Source organism: Cuculus canorus, chromosome Z (assembly GCF_017976375.1).
Source record: "Cuculus canorus isolate bCucCan1 chromosome Z, bCucCan1.pri, whole genome shotgun sequence".
Classification (NCBI taxonomy): Eukaryota; Metazoa; Chordata; class Aves; order Cuculiformes; family Cuculidae; genus Cuculus; species Cuculus canorus.
Genome location: NC_071441.1, coordinates 36,157,200 through 36,183,228, shown reverse-complemented (window position 1 = coordinate 36,183,228; position 26,029 = coordinate 36,157,200). Strand labels below are relative to the sequence as shown.

The window sequence follows — 26,029 nt, the reverse complement described above, 5'->3', positions numbered from 1 at the left end:
AACATCTAAAACCTCTGGGTTTGGATTTTGCTCAAATCAAAGTGCTGATTTAATTTATTTTAAATACATTGTTTTCATTTGCTTTCTACTTATGTTTCAATCCTAAGTAAAGTCATTGTAAGCTTCCTCCTAGAAGTTAAATACATTGATCAGAAGTCACCTTCTCTGTGAGCAGAAGTTAGAAATACACGCTAGATGCCTGAGTTTTAGTTCACTAATAGTTGGAGCATTTTCCTTAAAAGCTGAGTTCCATTCACCGCTTCCTGATGTATGCAAGGGTTCACTTCAAAAGAGGCAAAATTAAATGTAGATCAACTAAATTTGAACCTCATTGCCGTTTTACTGGAATTGTTAAAAGACAGACGTTTGATTCGTGTAGGCATGTAATTTCATAAATGATGCAGCCGTGTCATTCAGCAAATTCATTGGACGGAGGCCTCTGTTTCTCTTAATTTTAAGTAAGTTCTGTACCAGCTTCAGAGCAACTTGCTTGGAAAAGACAATTGTCTAGGGAGCCAGTTAAAGTTACACTTTAATAAAGTTCCCTTAATTACTCCCTTAACTCAGAGTTAAAGCAGAATAGGCTGATTGATCCCAACATTAAACGATATTCGTTGAAAACGAGGCTCAGGGGTTTGACGTCATTCCTTCTTCAAACTCAGATCAAGCAAGAGATGTTCCCACTTGCTTTCACAGGGTTCTTGGTCCTACCATCAAGACAGGAGGTCTGATTCTTCACTAGTTCCGTAGCCTTTTCTTAGGCTGAGAGGATGTTGGAAAAGACAAGGGGTTTAGAACTGGAGGGAACCTGGTTCCCACCCAAAGCATGCCAATAGCCTTCAGAGCTTGTGGAAGAGCTCAGCCATTTTGTTCCCAGCAAAATTAGGTAGCATTTAAAGTATTCCAAAACTGCAAGAAGATTATGTACCACACTTTATAAAAAAAGCACTGGTAAGTTAAAAGACAATTTGTAGAATATTATCAACTAGGTTAAGTTGCATTTTGATTTCAGAGTATCATGGCCTGTAATCAAACTCTTCTCGACTCTTAACGTACAGGAAGACAAATGAAGACTGCATCATGGCTGTCTTCATGCATTAAACTTTCTTTGCCTTAACATATTGTACCAGAAAAAGTTGAATCACATCATGCCATAGCTGACAAGCTCTAACAAAAGCCTTGCCAGCTTAAAGGAAGCTAAATGCTAGGAGTACCAAGGACAGACTGAATCCATCAAGAGTGTGTAAAGAACCTGTAAACAGTGCTTCTGTTCAGCTGGGATTTTTGAAGCATTCCCTAACTCTCTTTTTTGTTTCCCCGTTCCAAGCACATGATTTTAAAGGAATTCTTTTGAAGGAACTCCTCCTTTATCCCAAGAAATAATGCTGGCTCTCTTCCATAAAGAAGACAATTTAGCACAAAACAAGAGTTTTTTGTTATGTTTTTGTCAACATCTAACTGCCTCCACTGCTTACAAACACTTTGCCTACTTACATGAATTGCTAGTTAGGAGTCAGGTAGCTGCACACTCTTGGGCTTCTCTATACAAACAAGACAACGCACACTTCCTCAGATAACCTGAATGACCATCATTCGGCGGTACCTTAACGCAGAGCTCCAAGTTTGTGCTCAGACAAGCCAATGACTCACATAGTCCTGACAAAGCAGAGGGTCAGACTTGTTGCGAACGGAGGGAAGATACGGACACTCAATATGAGTGATTACCAAGCTTCGTTTATTGTATTCAGATAGTCTCAATATATACAATAGGGGATAATTATGCCTACTAGGCCGTTATTGATAGGCTAAGCCTAAAGGTTAGCATTTACATGTGTCCTCCTACTTGCGGTTTTTAGTTTAGTTTTGTTCCTCTTTCTTTCTACAGCTAGTTCCTTCAAGTTGTTTACCAAAACTAGTCAAGGTTACTGTGCCCTTGCCAGATTGCACTATCAGCATGATTCTGCAGCTGCTCGGTACTTTTCCACTATATTAGCTAAGTCCTGTGTTTTCTTAAGTCAAGAAGTCAAATGGCCTTCTTTCTTAAGTCAAGAAGGCCATTTGCAGGATTTCTACATGACCTTCCTCAGCGAGCCAGTTCTCCACACAGACTCAAAGCTGCAAGGGTTGAAGAGTTAGGTCTGCCTCGACAAGACTAAGGGAAGGAGCTGTTAACGATTCAGAAGAGAGAACAAATGGGTTTGATGGGCAGCCAGTCTTAAATGCTCCTAAATGGAAGTGGGCACTGTCTCATGCCAGCTCAGCGATCACCACACCTGTGATGGGCATGAGATGGCAATGCAAGATCCGTGCATTTCTCCTTCCAGGCATGAAAACGTAGTTCCCCTTCTCTGGACAATTCCCAGTACCCACAGAAAACTAGGAGGAGTGGTTGGCTCTTTAAAGAGTTGATGAACCTGCTCTGGGAGAGTTTTTCAAGGTAATAGCTCTCTAGAACCTCCCTTTTGTTCCCTGGAGAAGACATCTACTACTCCCTTTCCTCAGCGATTAACAGCAATCTTTTATTCTCTGCCTCTACTGCACGAACAGTTATTAAAGGCCTGTTTGAAAAGACTCAAAAAGAATCAATGCACGGATTTCCACATAACTAGGGTCTACAGGAAACGAGAGAAAGAAAGAGAGAAAGAGAGAAAGCCAGAAAGAAAGAAAGAGGAAGAGAGAGATTGAGATTGAGAGAAAACCAGAAGAAGGGATGGAAAACAAGTTCCAAACCAGCAAGCGAGCAGGGATTTTGACCCCACCCACTACTAAATATAAAAACAGGTACAACTCTCCTCAATACTCCTATGAGAAAGTGAAGAGCTCTTTTCCATGTTTTCTTGCTCTTCTTCTCCCTCTTTTCCTAATGCTTTCAGAAGCTTCTCTCTTTAGCCACTCATGATGTGAGAAACACTTGTTCACTGGCAAAAAAAATCAAAAAGGATTAAGTCTTAGAAGCAAAGGCATAAAAGTTTATTTAAAATATACGAGTCACTCATGATACGAGAAACACTTGTTCACTGGTAAAAAAAATCAAAAAGGATTAAGTCTTAGAAGCAAAGGCATAAAAGTTTATTTAAAATATACGAGTCAGCTGAGTCAGATGCATCTCTCTCAAAGAGGAGAGCACAGCAGTTTACAAAAATTTGAGGTATCTATCTCTCATTCTTAATTACCTGATTCCCCGTCCCCCAGTGATCTCTCATTGGACAGGGCCCACATTGTTCTGCGATCAGTTGCCTTATCATAAACTTCAGTTTGTATTTCTTCTTAAGGGAGTGTTTATTATTTCAGGTTATCCAATTTGTGTCAACATGTTTGGAGGCTGGTTTCTTGTCTGCATGTTATCTCCCGACACAAGATAGCTGCATCCTCCAAAACAGTTAAATGTATAAAATGGCTGAAGCTAAATCCATTCTCACAATCCTTAAGTTTCCTTAAATTGTAAACAGCTAATGCCCTGGGGATCCCCTTTGTCAGTGGAACTACCGGTGATACAGTTGTGAAATTAAGAGGATGACTAAAGATATGATCCTTTCTTCTCCTGTTTTGCCAGAAGCAATTTTAAGCAAAATTATCAACGCCTGTACATTCATGTTCCTGTATTTTATTTTCTGTCAAAGACTGACTTAATGTGATCCATGAGTGTGAACTAGAAATTTAGATCTTACCCTATGTATTTGCTACTGTCAAACTAGGAAATCCCAAATGTGTACCCATCTTCTGACCCAAATCATTCCTCAAATCAATTGAATTTCTTGGTCTCCCTAGTGTGCATGGGGCTCTTAGACAGATGCAAAAGCCCTGCACATAACAATACTTTGTAGCTCCATTAATCAATGGAACTTCGTCTTATGATGTCGTAAACAGAAAGAAGTCGTCACAACACACTTGTATCAAGCTCTACTTCGAAAATAGTACCCATTTGATTTGTTATGGCAGACCAGACTCCCGCTGTTCACCTGTTTTCATTGTTAAGCAAGTAACTTTATTTGTCAGAGGAGAATAGTCTTACATACCGATTGCCATTTTGTTGTCAGTCTGAAGCTATGAATGGCTCCTAGAAGTCTCTGCGTGAATGACATACCAAATTGATGGACTAGGATTTGATGACACTACTATATTTTTATGAGAATGTGTACAGATTATTTTATTATTTACTCTTTTCTATGATGCACAATTTAATCTGAAATTTTCTGGTATGTATTACTTGAATTTTCCTCGTGAGTTCAACTCCATCTAGACTGTGCACATTTCATGAACTAGAAAATGCTCCACGTGATAGTCAAGCTTGCTGCTTCTCTTCGGGATGCCCTGGTATTTAACACTAATGGTGCAGTATGTGAGAATTAATTGGCAAGTTCTGCTTAATTGATAAGATACGCTTAACTGTCTTGTAGGACACAGTTGTCTTAGGTGAAGCCATAACCTGAAGGGAGTCTCCAGATATGGTTGTATAAACTAAAAAAAAACGAACATCCTCTGGGGACTTAGTTCTTTGTCTAAAACTAGTATATATATATACCCACTGTTTCTGTAAGATGGGATGCCTTACTTAGAAGGGCATCCCATTCTGCACTGAATTGCTAAATAAAAATATTATTGCCTTTGTTTTGAAGACTTTGTCCTTTTTCATATTTCATCAGCTCATAAGTGTTTCTTAGAAGTATATTACACTCTCTATGGTCTGGCAACTGCTGAACAAGTCTTCACTATTTGCAGGTTTTCCACCAACTGCTCTCCCAAGTTTTGTCAGTCTACTGGAAGTTAAAAGGTGGGAGTGCCTCAGGACAGTCCACCAAGACTGTGGGAAGAAGTATAACTTTCGCTCAGCTGGCATTTTTGAATGGTTCCTCCAATCCCATTTTTGTTTCCCTGTTCCACAGTTGACAAAACACGCTTTCAATGAGATTTTTTTACGTTTTGAAAGAACTGAGGACAGCCTGGAGAAGGCTCCAAGGAGACCTTATAGTAACCTTCCACTACCTGAAGGGTGCCTACAAGAAATCTGGGGAGGGGCTGTTAACAAAGGCTTGTAATGATAGGACGAGGGGCAATGGCAACTGGAGAGGGGCAGATTTAGATTAGACATAAGGAGGAATTCCTTCACGGAAAGTGGTGAGGCACTGGAACAGGTTGCCCAGGAAAGCTGTGGATACTCCCTTCTTGGAGGTATTCAGGGCCAGGTAGGATGGGGCCTTGGGCAGCCTGATCTAGCGGGAGGTGTCCCTGCCCATGGCAGGGAGGTTGGAACTGGATGGGCTTTAAAGTCCCTTCCAACTCAAACCATTCCGTTATCCTACGACCTGCTCCGTCTCAATCCCAACACCGCCTCTCTCGCGACAAGCAGACACCTCAGCATGCAGCATTCCGCTTCCCCAGCCCAGGCTGCGCTCGGCACACCCGAGATCCTCTCCTCCTCACGAACGTTTCGCCCGGTCACGTGAATGCCAGCCAGCCTCCAGGTACCGGCACTCCTGGGCTTCTCCGCAACAACTCCGTCAACAACACTTCTCCGGATCACCCGAGCGTTTCTCGGAGGGTGGGGAGGCCGGAAGATGCCCAGGACAGCGCTGCGGGCACGGTGACAGCCTCGCAGCCCCAGGTAGGCCCGTGTCCGCGTAGGGAGGAGGCAGGGTGACTGCGGGGCCGCCAGGCGCGCGCCGAGGGCCTCGGGCGGCGCGCGCGCGCTCCTTACCTCGCTCCTTCCCGCCCTCCCCCCTCCCCCCGGTTCCGCCGCTGTCGCAGTTGGGCGGCCACACCGCGCGTGCGCGAGCCGCGGAGGACGAGGGCGGGGGGAGCGGGGGTAGAGCTGGGGAGGGCGGGGGGTGGGGCTCCGTGTTTTGAACAGCTCGATGCGGGTGGCTCACTATTTGGCAGGAAGGTGAGGAGGCCTCTATCCTAGCGGCGGAGATCGCGTAAGGCAGAGGGGGATCCCAATGTGGCAGAGGCGAGCAGGAGGAGGCGGCGGCGGAGGAGGTGGAGGGGGGCGATCGAGCCGAGGGGAGCGGCCGTCCCCGCTGCCGCCGCGGAGCAGCTGAGCGGCCCGGCGAGGCGGGGGCCCGCGGCTGGCACCGCCGGGCCTGGCACCCCCCGTCCCGCCGGCAGGTGAGCGAGCCGGGGGATGGGGGGGGGGGGCAGCGCGGCCCGTCGCGCCGCCCTCGGCCGGGCCAGTACCGGGCAGCGCCGGAGGGAGTCGCTGTGGTGGGGGACGCGGGGCCGCCGCCGCCGCCCCCCTTTGTGCACGGGGTTCGGGAGAGCTGCCGCCCCGGGCGGGCCCGGCAGCGGCCCCACAGCCCTGCGAGCCGGTGTCCTTTGTCTGCCGCCTCCTCCCCTCCCTTCCTCCCCCGCCCCGCTCCTTCCGTGCCCCTAGCTCCCAGCGCTGCCGCAGCTGCAGGTTTGTAAATACTGGACCCACACACACAACATGGCTGACGCCCGCCCTGCTTCTCCACCAGGGTCTCCGCCTTCTCCCTCTGTCTACGCTGATTAAGCCTCTCCTCCGTTTTAGGCTTTTGTTTCTTTCCCCTCCCCCTTCGTTTCCCATAAAAAAAAAAAAAAAAAAGAGGAAAAACAAGTCACTCTCCTTAGTGCGCGCATGGCGGGATTGCAAGGGTAAGGATCCTCGCTTTGGAAGCTTTCTCCTTTCGCTTCGCTGTTTACAACAAAATGAAACCTAAAGTCAAAGGGGATTCGGGAACCCGGTGAGGCCTGGGACGAGGGAGGAATGGAGGGAAGGAGGGGGAGCCGGATGAGCCCCACTGAGTGAGGCTTGCTTGGAATGTGCGTATCTTTTTCTCTTTTTGGGTGGGGGAGGCAGATGCACCAAGGCGCTGGCAGGGATGTTAACAGTTGCAGAACGATCTAGGCCCCTTTCTTTCGTTTTAGGACGTAGTTTGGTACAAGATATCAACTCGGTACTGTCATATGGAGAAGACTTGGAACTGGTTATGTCAGAATAGCCATTGTGTAGGTAAAAACCGCAGCACAGGCTTTTTTGATTTCTTCACGTTCCCTCAGTCTCGTCAGTGTCTTGAATTGGTTGCAAATCATAGCATACAAAACTGGAATTAACATTTGTCAGGTCTTTGTGTTGCTGGTTTTCTGTCACAGATTAATTTGCCCTTGTGATGACAATAGCACAAACCGATGCATTTATTTTTTTTATTAAAAGGAGCGCTTCTGCTTTTTAGGTTCCTCTTCCGTAAAAGAGACACGACATCGTGAACTTAAGTGAGCTCCCAAACTAAAACAAGACAGCGTGCCTCTGACCTCTCCTAACAAGGCAAATGCTCGGTTCAGTAGCCCCCACCCCAGTTCTTCAGAGCACCCCCTTCTGGTTTGAAGGTAGTTTGGTGGGCACATTTGAAGGGGTCTGCCCAGGAGCAGGTTTATATCCAGTTTGTAACTCAAGAATGAATGCTGAAGGTGCAAAGGCGTGATGTTTCTCCTGCTTTCTAGAGACGTTACTGTAATTGTAAATGTTTATTTTTTCGGAGATTATATTTTAAAAAACGATCTTTATTCAGCCACATTTATGTGGACCACCATGGCTTCTGTTAATATCTGTCTGAGCACTGCCATAAAGTAAGGAATCCCCTGGCTCTGTCATCTTTGTCTGCTTTGCTTTGGAAGCTTCTAGTGGAGAAGCACCAGCATGGCATAATCAGCTTTTTCTGAAATAGAAGTAAATACTACGCTACAATGCTAGAATTAATTATTATATATTAATACTTTTTTTTCTGCTGTTTTTCCCATACCTATTAACAAGTATTTGTTAACTAGAGGCGGGGAGAAAATAATGTATAATCATGAGTTTATAACAGTGTAAAACTTGAGTGGAGTCATCCAAGTTGCAAGATCATTTTGGAATGTGTATCTGCATCATGGCTCCTGAGCCAACTGTAATATTCTAGATGGAAAAGTCCAAGCAAAAGTCTGTAACTTGATATATCAGTAGATTCTTGCAGCAGTTACTACTTTTTTGTTTGTTTGTTTTCCATTTAACAACTTGAAGGCAATATTAGTAAAGTCACTAGAGTAGTTTACCAATTGTAACTAATTAGTCATTCATTATGCTAGCCACCGGATTTTGGAATTACTGCTGTCTTTAGTAAAAGTGTGAAATGTACAGAGGTATGCAGCTCCTCCCTCAGAATTGGCCTTTGGATACTTAAGCTGATTCTTAGGTTTAAGAGCAAGATAAAAATAGGCCATCCTTGACACATCTGTTTAAATAATGGATCACTTAAAAGTAGTCATGTTTCTTAACTCTAGTACATGGTAGTTTTGTTGCTGAAAGTGAATTTTATTCTGTAAAATTCAGGTCTACCTAATCAGCTTTTTGAAATTTCTTGTTTCTGTGATCTTTGCTGTAGTATACAGTTGTGTTCTTTTCTACAACAGTTCAAAATTTTTTCTTTTTGTCTTGGTTGTGTTGATGAGTTGGTGAAAAATCAATAGTGGGTATTCCAGGAGGAGCTGATTTAGTTGAAGAGCTTGCCAAATCTCTATGTCTTTGGAACCACTAAGTGAAGATAGTCAAGATTTTTTTTGTCATTGGGTGTAATACTAAGCTGTGTTTAACCAAGTTAAAAAACAAGTACTAGTAAAATCCTCTTTTCCAATACTGTTTAATTTTCATATCGGGAAGTTAGACTGAAGAAAAAGATTTCTGCAAGGAAATGCAGTCTCTGATCAGCTTGCTGGAAGATGCTAGAAATTAGTTTCCTTTAAACAAGAAATACTTTTCAACCAGTCTTCCCAAGTAAGTCATGACTCAGTGTAGTTTTAAATATTTATTAGGTTACCAATTAAAATATGAAGTCCTAAACATAATAAATACTAGTAGTTAATCTTACACTTCCATACTTTTTTGTATGTTTTCTCGATCTGAGTAGTATTCTTCCATTGACTTCTTACCTTGTGTCTTTGCTTGCTATGTGTTGCCAAGTTGCACTCTGACATGTTCAGATCTGTAAACATCTAGCTGATGCAACAGTTGTTTTGAAGTGTTTTTTTTAAAAAATGTAATGCATAATTTGCTTAATACTTGGCAAGAGAAACTTCAAAAAAACCAGAATCTTACTGAAAATCTTAACAGCCTTTTTTTTTTTTATTTTTAGAATTGAGCCTGTTCTTGTAAACTTTTCAGGCTTTAATTTTGCTTTTCTTTGCCTCCTTTACTTTCTTTACCCAGGTACTAGAAAGGTCAAACTTCTTAATGATATGTCGTGAGAATATGTTTTTGTATTTGACTAAAACTGATTCATCAAAGTGCTTTAAAAAACGTCTTTCGAAAGCTGTTCTCTGAAGCTGGACCAAGAGAGAAAATCTGTATAATGGAAAGTTAACTTCCTGCTGTATGGTTAGATAGCTTGTTTCTCATACCAAGTGTGAGAAGATATTTTGGTTTGTTGGTTTCCCGTTTTCCTTTTCTTACTACACTTCAGAGTTAGATAGTTTTATGATCAGAAGGTGTGTGCTGATCTTACTTGAAATTTATTTTCTTAATGAATATTTTCTATATATGAAGCTGTGTCCTGCTTGCTGTCCAGTTCCTACCTAGACGTCAGCATACCACACGACTAAAAGGAATGTGGAATGTGACTGGTGTGTAAATGTGCAGGCTTGCTTCCATCCGGATTTCTATGACACTTCTATGTGGCAAATTCCTTGAAACAATGTAGTTAACTGATCTGTATTATCTATGAACAGTTGATTCTAGTGGTAAGGGGGCTTCTTCACTGATAGTTTCAACCAATGAGGAAATTATTTAAGTCAGACTTAGCGCTTCCGCCATGTGATGGCTGGAGTTAGCTTTCTGTTTTAGGGCAAAATGTGAATTTGCTCATGGTATGCGGAATTCAGATGGTACATTGATTCGGCTGTGGGCTTGTAGAGAATTATTCTACAAATCCTGACTCCCTTTTAAGGTTTCTTTCTTATAATGTGTGTTGTGAAATCACTATAACTTTTTGCTATATGAGGTCTTGTTTGACTTGTTTATTTGGAAACTTTATTGAAATGATTCTACAAAAAGCTGAAATATATAGAAATTTGTTGGCATTACCTGTGGTGATCACTAGCTTTAACTATTATGTAATCATATTCTGTTCTTTGCAGTCGTTGCAATGTGGTTGAGATATTGAAGTATTTTTCTGATGACTTTTTTCTTTGGGATCTGCTTGTAGAATAAATTTGGTGTATTGTTAGGCACTCTCAACTAGGTTTTTATAGTCTTTTTGATAAGACTATAAAGCTTATAAACCCTTAAAGAGGCTGATTAACTCTTGGTTTGTGGTTTGGGTTCTTTTTTGTTTGCTTGGTTGGATGGTTTGCTTAGGCTTTTTTAAACGTTATTTCTGGATGTTCCAATGTGAAATCTGAGATCTGCACCTACAAGTACTAGCAAGGATAGATACTTATTTCAAGAGTAGTTCTTGGATTCCAGTGATTTTGTAAAAGCTTACACAGAATGACTGCTGAACTTTAGACCTTCAGTTTCATAGACTCATAGAATCGTTTGGTTTGAAGAGACCTTTGAGATCAAGTCCAACCGTAACTGACCACTGCTAAAGCAGATCCCTGAGCACCTCATCCACCCATCTTTTTAACATCTCCAGGGCTGGGGACTCCGCCACCTCCCTGGGCAGCCTCTGCCAGTGCTGAGAACCCTTTCCTTGAAGAATTTTTTCCTAATATCCAATCTAAACCTCCCCTGGCGCAACTTGGGGCCATTTCCTCTCATCCTATCACTCCTTACTTGGGAGAAGAGACTGGGAGAAAAGACGAGTCGAACACCCATCTCACTACAACCTCCTTTCAGGCAGTTGTCATATGGTAGTTTCAACAAAATGGAATTATTTAAGTTTTAATTACTGCTTTGTTGTTGTGTTTTCCCTTGGTGTTCCAGTTGTTCTTAAATTGCTCACTTATGGTGGTCTTGCATAGGGAGAACACTTTCATTATGGTGACAAACTGTTGAGTCCACTACTGTCTTTGAAGTCACCTCTTTTAGTATTACCACTTCTGGCCAATCTGTATGTGAGCTGTATGTGGGTCCCGTTCTCTGGCTGCATTGTAAACAGTAATTCCCTTCTAACAGTGTCAGCTATCTCAGCTGAAGGGCCCTGCAGTCAATTGCTACAGCAGCCTTTCTTGAATGGTTGTTGGTGTGTAGTAAACGAACTATTCTTAATGTTAGTTTTCAGAGTTGTTTCTTTTACTGTCAGGAGTGTTGGGGAACCTGTCTGGGTGAAGTTTAAGGCTGCTTTTATCTCCAAGTTTAGAAGTGCTTTGGAATAAAAGTGCTCTGATAAAACATGTTGCTCTCTTTAAGGTCGCTTGTGCGTCTTCCATCCTATTTTTTTCAGAGAGCCTTCCTACTGGTTCAAAATTAGTCTTGACTCCTGAGATCCAATCTCTGTGTAACTTCAGGGAGTTGCTTATTAGGATGACAGATCCCTCTGAATGTGTGTGTGTCTCAGAGGCTTTTTTTCCCATATCATTCTGTTGCTTTGTTTTTTCTCCTAGATTCCTGCTAGAGCATAACAATTAATGAATACAGAGGACATATGTACACTTGATCAAAGTTTACTATGCAAACTAGGTTGTAAAGTGTATCGTTACCTGTCAATTTAATCATGCTGCTGTGTAGACTGATACTACTCTACCCAGATGTGGCCAGGGATATATAAAATGAAAAAGTAGTAAGCTTCACTTTTTTTTCCAAGTCATGTTCTTTGACTTGTAGCACAGTAAGCTGTTCTACCTGGTCTATGCTATCTTGCTGAGGTCTGTAAACTTTCACCTCTGTAGACTTTAATTTGACCTCCTTTAAAAAAAACTTTTGTATTAATCCAGTGTAAATGTAAAAGTGAACTTTGGATCATAGTCTCTTACTCTAAGTGGGTAAGCACTGAAAGATTTATTAATGTCAGGCTTTGGGTCTGTTATTTATTAAAATTAAATAATTATTTCTGTTACAGAACTAATTTTCATAATTTAGTTTTTTTGTTCTCTGAGATTTCTTTCTAGTACGTGGAATGAAGGTAGCTTAAGTCCAGTGTAAAATCATATGTTTGCTGTTGAGATTTGTAAATATAGAAGTTTCCACTTTCTGGATTCAATGTAGATATTGTGAGCCGAGTAGCATGGGGGAGGCAGGTTCTAGAATAGTTCCCTGGTGATGTTTCTGTTTTCTTGGTAACTTTTCTCAAATTTCTTGATAAACATAATGTCTGCTAAGATTAAGTTCTTATCATATACTTGCAAATACTGTCTTTTTTTTCTGCATGTCTGACCAATCTCTGGTCTTCAAGTTGAACTGCAAAAATGTTTGAAGAGTAGACCGTATTTAAGTTTCTAGGAATGATAAAAATAATGCTTGGAGGATCTAGGTTGTATAACTTGTATAATTATACTTGGAAGACAGTTGTCTATGATCCGGACAATTGCTTGCCTGTCCTGTTTTATAACTCTGTGTGGGTTTGGGCAATGATCTGAACAACAAAGTGAAATCAGAATGGGAGCAAATATGTTAGAAATTTACTACTTCCTTCTCAAAAGCTTCCAGTTGTAAAGCTTTATTAAATGGACATAATTACTTTTCTATTCATTAATCTCCTTCAGGAGTTCTTTGTCTTAATGCTGAAAGATAACATAAATTCATTAATGCTTGTTTTGCCATAAGTGGAAATGCATCTTGCTGAGATGTGACCAGTGAAAATATGTGCTGCCACAAGAGTGTATTCAAAAAACAGCTTAACAGTAAATCCAGCCTTCACAGAACTATAAATCAATGTTTTTAGGGTTAAGGAATGTGCAGGTGTTTGATATACTTGTAAACCACAGAGTGTTGGATACTCAAGGTTAACATTGTGTTTTTAGAAGGAGGGGAATTCGCAGTGGTTATCCTCAGGTTCATCTCTGCTGCTGGAGGGAGGAGGAAAAGTCTTCTTTAGAAATGCATAAGGATAGAAAACTTCTCTTGCCTAGGCTGCCCAAGTACACCTTGGGCAGATATGATCTCCATCTTCTACACTTCTGTTTTGTCAATAAAAGCATACCTTATTGTTGGATGCCAGCTGTGAAGCAGAGAGCAAGCAGACTATCTTCTGGTTCATGTGCTCTCCCAACTGTTCAAGTTGAGGGTGAGAGTCACTCCTATCCTTAATTATACCTGCGTGTATACCTATGGCTTGTTTGAAGAGAGATGAGACAAATCTGTGTTTTTTCCTATCACCGTGGACTTGTGGGTGTATTAATAATGGATGATAAGTACATTTTTAAATGGTAATGTCTTGCTGTGACCTTAGTGGTAAAGCATGGGTGAAGGAAGCATTGCATTACAGATAGTTTTAGTCTAGATGCTTGAAGAACAGAATTCAGACGGATCCTGTTTTTTGTTTTGGTTTGAATTAAAGGAGGAAAGGCGGGGAAGTGATCCTTTGCTGCAAATAAACACCATAGTTTTCAGTCATACTTAATACTCTAACGCATTTCTAGGAGAAGTCATGTTTGGACATGGGTGGCGAAAGGTGAAATATGAAGCAGGGAACAGCATAAAAGGCGGAAGCATAGTTGTCTAGTTGTATGCTCTCTTGTGTGCTCTGTTTATCTGTAGGACACACTTGTAGAAAGCCTCGTGCTTTTATGGGGAAGGATATCCTGCTTTAGGAGATCCCGTTTTCATTGAAAGATGCCTTGCTTTTTTCATTTTTTATATTTCCATTTCTCCCCCTTGTTGCTCCTCAGTTGATTAGACTCAAACTTTTTTAAAGTACTACAGGAGAATTTAGTCCTCTGCAAATAATTATGTGCATTTTCAAAAGGAAAAAGGGATGTGTTTTTTTGGGGGGGTGGTGGTTGTTACTGGTACCTAGACTGATGCAAAATCTTTGGAACGCAAATTATGTTAGTATATCTAGTTCAGGTTAGATAAAAAGTATTCTGCAGAGAAAACTGGCCTGTGAAGCTCATAAGAAGAGCCTCCCTCTAGCTGTTGCTGCTCCTGCAAGCTCCTGCTCTGAAGTTGTATCTCTAATTTACTTTCTGATTTCATCTCCATTTGTGCAGCATGGACAGTGAAGTAATTTCAAAGCAGGGGTTTTGATCAGAGCATTTTGTCAAAGTCTGAAAAAGTAAAGTGTGTTTGCTGTGTGACAAACAAGGTATGGCAGGGAACAAGTGAAAACCAAAGTGATCCTTGTTCTTAAAGTCTTAACTTCCTTCTTGCCGTTATTTTGTCACCTTTCTACTACTGTGGAGCAAGAGCAATTCAGTATTTTAAGGCAGCTGTTTCTGAGAAAAAAATTACATATTCAAACTCATGCAGGTGTTTTCTTAAAGTACGTTTTTTCCGAGTCCAGTGAATAATTTTTCAGAGTAACTTGAAACAATTCTTCATCCTCTTAAGTACTTCAAGATCTAATTAGATTTAGGAGTATGCAGATACCATACTGGTTTCAGAACTAGTGCTTTGTGCATTTTTCCTTCTATGTTTTAAAAAGCGCCATCAGTTTGAGGATTGTTCTGTTATCTTCACTGCTTTTGGGGGGAGTAAGTGTTTTCACGGTTTGATTTTTTTCTCTCCCTGTTGTCCTGCCTCCATCACCTTGGACTTAGGCAGCATATGTTGTGTTTTCCACCAAAAATCTGAAATACCTGTGTGTTAATCAAAGAAAATGCCATGTCATGCCACAATGCTGGTGGTTCTCATCTTTTATAGGAAATAGTATGATCAGCAGTTTAGTTAGTTATCATATCCTTGCTGATGAATCCAGTGTTGACTGCAGGATTTAAATTTTTAATATTACAGGGCTGTAATATCTTTTCTGTACAACTGTACTACCTTTCTGTAAGGTAATTAATTTTTGTTTTATAGTAGTATTCTTTCATTGACCTTCCAAATTTATAAAAAACAGCATTATTAGCTGAATTTTGTTTTCAGTGCTTTGCTGTTGCTGTATGTTACAACTCTGACATCTGTTGCAGCTATTTACAGTTCAAATCTGGTGTCCTGTTTAGGCTGAGATTTGTATTAACATTGTAGACAATGAGTGAATATTCTGCTGTTGGTTGGAAAAATGAAGATTGCCTTATTGGTTAGTAGCCATGGCAAGAGACTTGCCATTCTTAACAGCAAATACTTTCACTTAAGTGATTTACTTTTCCAGTGTAATTAGTTACTTTAATGCACTTGTATAACTGTTTAATCCAAGCTAAAATGGCTGAAGTTGTGAAGAAAATAGGTAAGACAAAGTCAGTTAATGACAGGTTGCTGAGCTTTTTCAATACGCAGATTAAAGGCAAGAGATCATTTTCCCTGAGTCCTATTTTCAGTTTGTGTTGTTTTGGGTTTTTTTTTCCCTAATCATTGCAAGGACAGGATGAAAATGTTTAAAATTTTTAAATTTAATTTTAAACACTGTTTAAAATTGACTAGTGTCTATTGGCTTTTTTTAAAATCAGGTCTGTAGGGAGAGGTTTTTCTATGCTTTGAGTGTGGGCTTAGTGTCTGTCTGCATGAGCATGCTTCAGTGTGCTACATGTTAATGTTTACTTTTTCATTGCAGAAATTCCTAACGAAATTGTCTGCTCTCATGTGAGTAAAGAGGGCCTTAGTTTACCCAAAAACTTCACTGTATTTCTTCCCCCTGTGCCCAGCTGGATTAAGAAAGAGAATTACATTTTTATCACAGTAGGTACAGTTAGTATTTGTGTCCAGCAGAGATATGAGTTAAGGCCTGTGATTTGTTGAACACTGTCTGTTAAAATTGTGGTTACTGTGGTGTTGTTTATGGGAGAAGTTTAGGCATGGATGTCTCAAATTCATGAATAAGTTGGCTTATAGTACAGCTTGTCGTAGTTGTTGTATGCAGAGCTAATGTGAGTAACTGTGTGTTCTAACTTAGTATTTGTGACACTGCTTTTTTGTTTGTTTGTTTTTGTTACTTTAAGTGCTGAATTACTACTTATTTGTCAATGTCCTTGTTGGTTGCTTAGGTTGAGGTTTATGAAAATTGCATTTTGACGTCCTATTCAATGCTGCGAGTAATGTTGTCCTAATAAGAATTCTGAATGCTCACATGTTGTCTGCTTTTAAAACTAGTAGGTAGTTGTTGTAGCAGAATTCTTAAGTACTGATCTATAATTACTTGACTTTCTTACCCTCAGCACTGTTGGGGTGCTTCCTGGCCCTCTTCTGTAAGTTGGTGGCCTGCCACTTCTCATCTTGAAGACAAATAGTGATTATGTCAAAAGTTATAAAACAGCTACAGAAATCAGATGTAAACCATAAGAATCAAGGATTTTTAAAGCATGAGCTGTCATGTCTGAATACAGGAAGCAAAATGTGTTCTTTACTATGGGCCTTCATGAATCAAGTTATAGAAGTTGCAGCATTAGAGACTGAAAAAATGCTTCAAGTATGTCAGCAAAATATTTGGTCTTGCAAAACTAACTGATGTCACAAATTCTTAAGCTTGGTTTAGGAAAATATTTTAATTATGCTTATTTTCAATATAGTGTTGCAGTGGTGTCTTCTCGGTGTACTAGGCTTTAAGGTCTCAGAACACATGTCCGATAATTTGTTACTCATGATCAGTAGGCTGTTGGTGAGCTAAAAAAGCTTGAAAGTGGTTTGTCAAATGGCAGATTTTTTTTTTCCCCTTCTTTGAAATATGATATGAAATCTCTATTCCCTCAATGTTGGAAGGAATCCATAGCAGTATTGCTGGCCTGGATTGTTAGAACTGGCTGTTGTACACTTAAAATGTGACTTGGAAAGATGAGCCAGCCTCCTGAAGAGACATGAACCAGAGAGTTTGATTTGCTGTGTTCAATTAACCTAGCAAACTTAGCAAAGTGCACGAAGTTACCACTGCATTACCTTCTAATAGCAGTTAGTTACCTTACATTTGCCCTGGGCTTGCTGTTCTAGAATGTTTGAGTGATCCTTTTGACCTTTCTCAGGTTAACACGATAGCAATTAAACCTAATCTTCAAACAAAGGCTGATGACCTAAGTATCCCTTCTGAGGAGATGCATACGCAGGGAGCAGTCTTTCTTTTTTTAAATAGATATTTCCCTCTCTAGTTCCAGACCTATTTGCAACTGTTCCCAGACCAAACTGAGTAAATTTGCTTACAGTTACAGTAAGTTGTTACTCCCATCTGTAAGAGCACCAGTAAGGACAAAATATGTGCATTATAAATCTTAAAGGTTCATTTGCATTTACCATAGAATGGTAGCAATTATATGGCTTGTCCAATAATAAGGTACTGCTGTTGTATCCTGGGCACTGGTTATTTCTGTGCAGATGTTTTTTTGGATTTAGGGGAAGAGGATGACACGAGGAGATTGATCACATGGACTCCGATATCTTGTATCGAAGACCTATATTGCTTTTAGCAAGCTCCTTATATACACGATGTTATGTTGCATCTAAAACTTGGCATCCTCTGATTGGTTACAAACAACTCTTCATGCATATAAGTTTATATTACTGTTGGTTAGTTGCTACTGTCCATGCGCCTAGATCAAATGCTTACTTGATTAATTAGCTTTGCATATTTTACATGCTTTTCCCGTAAGTTATCATGATTTCTACTTTTCTAGCTTACACCTCCCTCTCAGGTTCTGGGCATACAGCCATAGCTTACTGTTGCTATGAGTTGCTTCCTCCTACTGCACTGTTCATGGTCCTTCAAGGGCATCATGGCCTTCATTAATATAAAATGTTTCTACAGCTACTTACCAATAAGGAGAAGCTAAGCTGCTTCGTATTTGCCATGATGCAGAAGTGTGCAACTTAAGACAATTACAGTGACCTATTACAACTTTAATTTAACTAGTAACCCTAGTGTCTGTGCATGCTCTTGCATTGTGATTAAATGCAAAGTAATTTGCAGTAGACTGAACAATTAGGAGTGAATTAAAATTTACGTTTGGATAAAGAGATGGAGGGAAGGTTCTCCTGCCTTTGGTTAAACACTAGATCTTCTCTTAAAATTTTTTATAAAAGCATTGCCTTGGAAGCTTTCTTAAAGTGGGCTGTACACTTATGAAATGATCAGTCACTAAGTTGAACATTTACAAGGTTTAGTCAGCAAAGTAGTTTTGCATTGTCTCTAAGATAGCTTAAACAGTCATTGGTCTTCAGAGTGCTGGCATGTTGTGTAGAGTCCCAGGAAGAATTGTAGCGGTGTGGTGTAGAGAAATATCTTAATATTACTAAGTAGGATATAAAATTTACCAGCTCTTTGGCCAAACTCAAGTACCTGTTTATGGTGATTCCATAGTCGAAGGATAGAAGAAATTGAACTATACCTTCTGTTGGCATAGGCAGATCATTCCATAATGAACAAAATTTGTGCTTATCCATGCTGTGGGAGGGAAGAGTAGACTGCAGCTCTAAATCAGCTCCTTAACTCCATGCATGTATCTTTGTTGTTCTAGTAGTGTTGTGTGTAATATTACAGTAATGGACAAATCCTTCATTTTTGCTGAATTAGTTTTGTTGTGCCAAAGAATGGCTGAAAGGTTTGTGTATGGATAAATGTTTCACTTGTTCTTCTCAGCTGTTGGAAAGGAAAATATACTAGAATTTTTGTTTGTTTATTTGTTTAAAAAATGGTACATGAATTAATGTGGAATTTAAAATTGTAGGTTGGCAAGCAGACTCTGTTTTTTTAATAAAGCTGTTGCAAGCTCAATTGGCACTAGTCAATTCTCTTATTCCTGCTTATAGCTTGATTCCTTTTCAGTAGAGCAACCGGTGCAAGTGTGTTTAATACCGAATTTCAGATCAAATTTTTTATTCTTGTGTTCAATTTTTGGTATGTATTTTTTTGCCTAATATGGGAAACAAGAACTTTTTCAAAGGGCAAGCATATGGTAAAATGTCATCGAGTCTCTTAGCCAACTATTATTGTATGTGGTTATGATGTTGCTCAGGTGGGAGGCAGATCAAATAAGACACTATTATGTATAAATTAGTTTAATTATAGAGAAATGCTTAATACCTAGCTTTACTGCTGATAACCCCAAAAAAACAGGCTAAACCTGCAAAGATTTCTGGAATGCGTCTTTGGAGATCTTGGCCCCGAAAGAAAAGAAAGTTACTTTATATGTTCTTAAGGGGGCAAGCGTATAATTGTCCTTTCCCCCTGAATCATGGAGTGAATTTCAGAAAGCTACTAATATTTAGTGTGAGACTAAACTTCAAACCTGTAACTGAAAAGAGCTTTCTTTTTTTTAATTACTACTTTCTGGGTATGGCATGCGTATGTCGTTTCCCACTTCTAACTCCTTTTATCGTAATAATTATATTTTTCTTTGGTTATTTTGTCACTTTGGTTTTGTCACTGCTTTTTTTTTGCCTGAGGGTGTTAATGACTAGCTCTTTTCCGCTCATTTACCTTTCAGGTAAAATCCTATGTCTATAGTTAGTTGTGACCATCAGCTGACGTATTGATAGCTTGCCTGGTTTAGTGAACATATAGTGTTATCACTGTCACTTCTAATCAGCCTATAAGAATTGAGATCAGTGCTTTTCAGATGTAAGCTGTGAAACCACTGATGTACAATTTGATTCCTTTAGAAGCAGGTTATAGGCCTTTCCTGGCTTTTCTTCCTCTGAAGAACTACAGGAAGATAAAGAGCTACAGGCAACATCTAATTCAACGTAATGAAGAAGGCTTTGATGAGAGGTTTCCATAGTGTTTTCAGTTGAGTCAAAGACCCAAACAATGGGAGAAGCCTTGATCTGTTAACTATGGAGCTGGAACAGCCAACATGATTATCTGTTGTAGGCACATCTGTCTGTTCACCCTGGGAAGATCAAGAACTTTAAAAACCTTTGGACACAGGGTGACTAATACACAACAGTTCTGGTCTGAGTAATGTATCCATTAATAGAACTTCTTGCTGCCTTTTTTGAGAAAAACAGGTAAATCATCGTAAAAGTACATCTTCTGATGAAAGCAAAGTTAGTCATTCTCTGTATTTCTTTGTCCATCTCTTTTAATTCCACAAATGAGAGAATTAGCTTGCACTTTCAGTACTGTTGCAAAGATTGCTCAATGTATCATGTACGTGCACATGTGACAGAGGTTGCATGCTATGCAAGTTTGACATTCAGGGAACTCTTAATTAGTTTATTATACTCAACACAAAACTTGAGTGCAAAAATGGTTTTTGTATTGCTTTCGCTTTCGTGAGTTCTGTGCCTAGTAGATGAATAAGGCTGCAAATTGCAAGGTTTTTGTGGACCTGTGGTAGAACGTTTTATGAACAATTAAATGTTCACAGATTTTACTGAAGCATAATAGTTCAGGGTTTTCTGCTGCGTTGATAATTCTTTCTCCTGTGAGTTCAGAGTTCTTCTCTGAACAGTTTGAACTGCAACGTCAGTCACTACTCAGGCAAGTTCATCTACAATTATTTATTAGGGATTTACTACTTTCTGATGAGGTCACATGAGCTTCAAGTAATGGTTTGCCAGTCTTCTACTACTCTTTAGGAAACAGGTTTTTAAAAAATTGGTTTTGAATTGTCCCACATCTTGTATTGTTTTGGTCATAAGAGCCAAAGGCACTTTTCATTGCTGCCTGTCTGAGGGCTGAGAGGTGTTCAGTCCATCACTGCTATGAAGGGGTTATGAGGGCAAAATGGAAGAGTTCTTGCTGTTGAAGTTTGTAGGCTTTGTCTTTGTTCGTGGTGCAGAAATTGGGATATACTTACAGACAGTTGTTAAGAGGTGCTGAGTTTTTAGGTGCTTGTGTATACCAAATTGCCTGTCTGGAAATTACCTCATCATTTACCGGGTGATCAGGCCCAGTCAACATGGGTTTACAAAAGGCAGATCTTGCCAAACTAACCTGATCACCTTCTATGACAAAATCACTCGATTACTGGATGGGGGAAAGGCTGTGGATGTAGTCTTCTTGGACTTCAGTAAAGCCTTTGACACAGTTTCTCGCAGCATTCTGCGTCAGAAACTGTCAGCCTCTGGCCTGGACAGGCGCACACTCTCCTGGGTTGAAAACTGGTTGGATGGCCAGGCCCAGAGAGTGGTGGTCAATGGAGTTAACTCCAGCTGGAGGCCAGTCACAAGTGGAGTTCCTCAGGGCGCAGTACTGGGTCCAGCTCTGGTCAATGTCTTTATCAATGACCTGGATGAAGGCATCGAGTGCACCCTCAGCAAGTTTGCAGATGACACTAAGCTGGGAGGAAGTGTCGATCTGCTGGAGGGTAGGGAGGCTCTGCAAAGGGATCTGAACAGGCTGGACTGCTGGGCCGGTACCAATGGGATGAGGTTTAACAAGGCCAAATGCCGGGTCCTGCACTTGGGGCACAACAACCCTATGCAGCGCTACAGACTGGGGGAAGAATGGCTGGAGAGCTGCACGGAAGAGAAGGACCTGGGGGTGCTGGTTGACAGCCGACTGAACATGAGCCAGCAGTGTGCCCAGGTGGCCAAGAAGGCCAACGGCATCTTGGCTTGTATCAGAAATGGGGTCACCAGCAGGTCCAGGGAGGTTCTTCTCCCTCTGTACTCAGCACTGGTGAGACCGCACCTTGAATACTGTGTTCAGTTCTGGACCCCTCACCACAAGAAGGATGTTGAGGCTCTGGAGCGTGTCCAGAGAAGAGCAACAAAGCTGGTGAGGGGGCTGGAGAACAAGTCTTACGAGGAGCGGCTGAGAGAGCTGGGGTTGTTTAGCCTGGAGAAGAGGAGGCTGAGTGGAGACCTTATTACTCTCTACAACTACCTGAAAGGAGGTTGTGGAGAGGAGGGAGCTGGCCTCTTCTCCCAAGTGACAGGGGACAGGACAAGAGGGAATGGCCTGAAGCTCCGTCAGGGGAGGTTCATGTTGGATATCAGAAAAAAATTCTTCACAGTAAGAGTCATTGGGTACTGGAACAGGCTGCCCAGGGAGGTGGTCGAGTCGCCTTCCCTGGAGGTGTTTAAGGAACGGGTGGATGAAGTGCTTAGGGACATGGTTTAGGGAGTGTTAGGAATGGTTGGACTCGATGACCCAGTGGGTCCTTTCCAACCTTGTGATTCTGTGATTATTTACTTGTGTTTTTAAAAAAGTTACTGTGATTTTACTCCATAAGGATCTGTTACAGTGGTTACAAGAGGTTCTGTGTATTTTGAGAAAGAAAATGTCTTATCTCTTAGAACAGAAGTGATTTTCTTAAATACAGTGAGATGTAGTGAGGGAATTGTATCAAAGCAGAGACTGATTTCAGCAATCAGCTATCCTTCACATGAAAACCACTTATTAAGGAAGTGATAGGTATAAGAAATCGTATGTGTGCACTGAGAGGTAGTTTCTGTTGGGAAGGTGAGTTTCTTTCAGCTGTGGAAGATTCTTATAACTTGTTACATGGTCTCTTGGGGATTTCTGATAAACCATGCCTAGCATATACTTGGATTAGTTTTCATTTGAGTTCCATTAGTGATTTGAAAGCATACTTGTGGTGACAGATTGCCTCCCCCCCCCCCCTTCTCTCTCGTCAACTCTAGACAGGACAGTGGGCTGCAGTGGATGTCGCTGATGCAAATCCACAAGCATTTTATTCAGCAAAATGCTGAAAGATGCACCTTTGCCAGTGGCTTGTGATATTCTTTTGGGGGAATAATTTTAGATCATAGCTGTAAGTAATCTTGCATAAGTAAAGCAAACTTATAAATGCTGATTTTAGGACAGAGCTGGTCAAGTACCTCACTAGCACATTGACATCCTCCTAGCCGTGGGATACTGCCAGTCTCCTTAATTGCAGTTGGAAGTGTTATCTGTATTATTGTTCTTGTTACTGTTGGGCATATAAGTACTTTAAACATGAATGTTTGAATAAAATGAGAACAATTGCATGCATAATAAAACATGTATTACTAATGTTTGATTGGTTTAATTCTTGACCTACTGGAGCTTAGTGGGTACATTTATTTCCTTTTTTTAAGCATTGTTCTGAGGACATTGTTCTGCATTGTTATGTACACCCACTTTAAAAAGTAGGCAGAAGTAGGGTGGCCGGGACAGAATCTTAAGTGTTCTGACCCAGATAAGTCCTGGGCAGCCTGAACATTTAGCTGCGTGTAACAGCCCCAGAATATTCGGCTTGTGACAATGCTTACAAAATCTGAAAGAAAAATTTTAGGCAGTGTACTTTAAAAATAAAAGTCAAAAGTATAGAGGAATAGTAAGTAGAAAACACAAGAGTTAGTAAGTATGCTTTAGCTATAAACAATTTAGCTACTAAAAGTAGATAATAATTTTGACCTTTTTTTAAGGCCTACTTCTCCCAGATGCCATTTTATTATACCTGTTACAGGGAGGGGGAAGGCACCTTTGTAGTTGTCTTTGAAGCCTTCAGCATACCAAATAATTCAGGAGTGGTTGGAAAAGCTCCGGCTAAATAATGTAGACTTTCTGGCAAAACTGTTGGTTCAAATTTGTATGAATTGGTAATATGTTTTTTGAAAGCTATTAGAATAAAATCCTGATAATGCATACAACTTGATTAGGGGTTTTTTATGTGTGATTTGTTTTTTGCATGAGTGAGCCTGTATGAATCCTGTCTACTGTTGAAGGAAAAAAGTATTGTTATTAGAAAAAGCTAGATTAATGTTTTTCTTAAGCCATGTGAAGAGAATTGTACGGTGCTGTAAACTCATCTTGCTTTAATGGCCAGGATTATCATTGTTGTTAGGTGACTGGACTACCTATGTTGGTAGAGTTAAGTGTTAAGACTTGTAACAGGAGAGAGAAAATTCACCAACTTGTCCATGTAGTAGTAATTTAATTGCCAGTGTCCTGGGGAATTAGAAAAGAAAGCACAAAGGTTTCTTTTCAAAGAAGTCATACCCTCACAGCAGGTACATTACCTTAATCCCCAACTCTACCAGTAGTGAAAAGCATCCATTTGTAACACTTTACGCAGAAATAACATCATGTTGAGTCTTCCTGCTTAAACATTATACGGACTTTATAGGAGACCTCAGCGGAGAAACCTGTTTCCAGCCAGCTTTACAGGTGGACAACATTAAAAGCGATGTAAGTGGAGAGTTTTAAAATACATGATTGCGTAAGCTGGGTGTTTAGAGGTGATCTGGAGAATTTTTTTGCATTGATGTTTAAACCGAGAAAAGATAGTGTTTGTCTTAGAGGACCAGCGAGACCCAGCCTTGTGTATGACTACTTTGTAAGGAGGTGCAACTCACATGTCTAAAGCTCAATTACAACAACTTTTCATTTTAAAAAAAAAAGGCAAACAAAAGTGTAATGCATTGCTAGTGGAACTAGCTACTATGAGGAATAGTTATGATTCTGCAGGTCTTGTAGAAACAGCTGCATTTGTAGAGCTTAAGCTGAATTTTGCATTATTTAGAACCTATTAAAGAATCTGAGAGCGAGATACTGAGTTGCTGAAAAATTGCGCTGAATCTTCAGTGCATTGTTCACAGCTGGAATATTTGGCCTTTAAAAGGATATTGACAATGCCTGAAGCATTTCTGATACCAGTATTTTTTGTTGTTACAGGTTGTGTACCATGCATAGTAGAAAAAGCCATGTCTTAATTGTGAGAAAAAATACTATTAGAAATAATAAAACTATAAATGAGAACTGTTTCTGCTCTGGAAGCTTCTTTTTCTGGCTACAGAAAATGAGGAAGAAACACCTCTGTAGTTTGTAGTCATATATTTAGATATCTATACTGTTTCAACAAAGCAATGAATAGTAAACAGGTCAGAGAGAATAGCATTATGTAATGGCCTCCTGTAAAAGGGAAACTGTCCATTGTGTACGTGGAACAGAAATGGGTTTTCTGTAGATCTGCAGCTGAAAGCCTTGATTATTTTGCTGACTCTTAACAGTAAAATATGAAAACTTTTTTCTCTTCCACTAGAAATGCTGTTTATCCTTTTGCATTCTGTATACCTCAAGACTGCCCCTAATGTGTGCAAAGTGCTGATTTGTCATATGTGATAATTGTAATTTGTGTTCACCCATAATAGTTCTTTCTGAGTTTAGAGCTGTTCCACCTTCTAAACGTGAAAAGGACACTTGAATTAACCAGTGTATTTCTTTCTTTTGCTGTACACAGTTGTGTCTGCATAAATATGTGTTTGAAATTCATTCCGACCAGTGCTGGTTTTCATTAGCTATCTTCCTAAGTGTTTGCTGCTGAACAATCATAGAATCAAAGAATGGTTTGAGTTGTAAGGGACCTTAAAGATCATCCAACCCCCCTGCCATGGGCAGGGACACCTCCCACCAGATCAGGCTGTTCAAGGCTCTATCCAACCTGACCTTGAACACTTCCAGGGAGGGGGCATCCACAACTTCCCTGGGCAACCTGTGTCAGTGCCTCACCACTTGGGAAGAAATTCTTCCTCATGTCTAGCCTAAATCTGCCCCTCTCCAATTTATAGCCATTCCTTCTAGTCCTATCACTACATGTCTTTGTAAAAAGTCTCTCCCCAGCTTTCTGAAGGCCTCCTTCAGGTACTGGGAGATCTCTATAAAGTCTCATCAGAGCCTTCTCTTCTCTAGGCTGAGCAACCTCAACTCTTCCGGCTTATCCTTTTCTGGGAGGTGCTCCAGCCCTCTGATCATCTTTGTAGCCCTCTTCTGGACCTGTTCGAACAGCTCCATATCCTTCTTATGCTGAGGACTGCAGAACGGGACATAATGCTCCAGGTGAGGTCTTAGGAGAGCAGGGTAAGAGGGGGCAGGATCACCTACCTCGGCCTGCTGGCCATGCTTCCTTTGATGTAGCCCAGGATATAGTTGGCCTTCTGGGCTGCGAGCACGCATTGCCAGCTCATGTCGAGGTTCTCATCAATCCACAACCTCAAGTTGTTCTCAGCAGAGCTGCTCTCAGTCACGACACATGCGCTGTCCTGTATTGAAATTGAGGATTGTCCGGACCCTGGTGGCGGACTTTGCACTTGGCCTTGTTGAATCTCATGAGGTTCACACAGGCTCACTTCTACAGCTTGTCCAAGTCCCTC

The 26,029-nt window shown here is 40.7% G+C and overlaps 2 protein-coding genes across 10 annotated transcripts in view; one reads left to right on the top strand and one right to left on the bottom strand.

Annotated features, from left to right (window-relative positions):
- Positions 1-5,459: 5,459 nt before the first annotated feature.
- Positions 5,460-26,029, top strand: part of SPIN1 (spindlin 1) — a 45,996-nt gene continuing 25,426 nt past the window's right edge. Inside the window, exons 1-2 of one of the 9 annotated variants that reach the window (XM_054053383.1) lie at positions 5,888-6,105; positions 25,569-25,715. The gene's annotated coding sequence lies outside the window, so the exon portion shown is untranslated. The other 8 variants (XM_054053390.1, XM_054053385.1, XM_054053384.1 and 5 more) reach the window with 8 other exon arrangements.
- On the bottom strand, positions 5,499-17,717 carry LOC128850437 (uncharacterized). Its single transcript, XM_054054781.1, has 3 exons — positions 17,651-17,717; positions 16,171-16,233; positions 5,499-6,388 (listed from the first exon to the last, which is right to left on the bottom strand). The coding sequence occupies exons 1-3, from the start codon at positions 17,715-17,717 to the stop codon at positions 5,499-5,501; spliced, it is 1,020 nt and encodes a 339-aa protein (XP_053910756.1).

Excerpts from the sequence above, each read along its gene's own strand:
- LOC128850437 (XM_054054781.1), bottom strand. The coding sequence starts at position 17,717 with ATGCCCTTGAAGGACCATGAACAGTGCAGTAGGAGGAAGCAACTCATA. Across the intron at positions 16,234-17,650 it reads AGCAACAGTAAGCTATGGCT|ATGAGAAGTGGCAGGCCACC; the intron begins GTATGCCCAGAA and ends TTTGTCTTCAAG. Across the intron at positions 6,389-16,170 it reads GCACCCCAACAGTGCTGAGG|CTGCGGCAGCGCTGGGAGCT; the intron begins GTAAGAAAGTCA and ends ACAAACCTGCAG.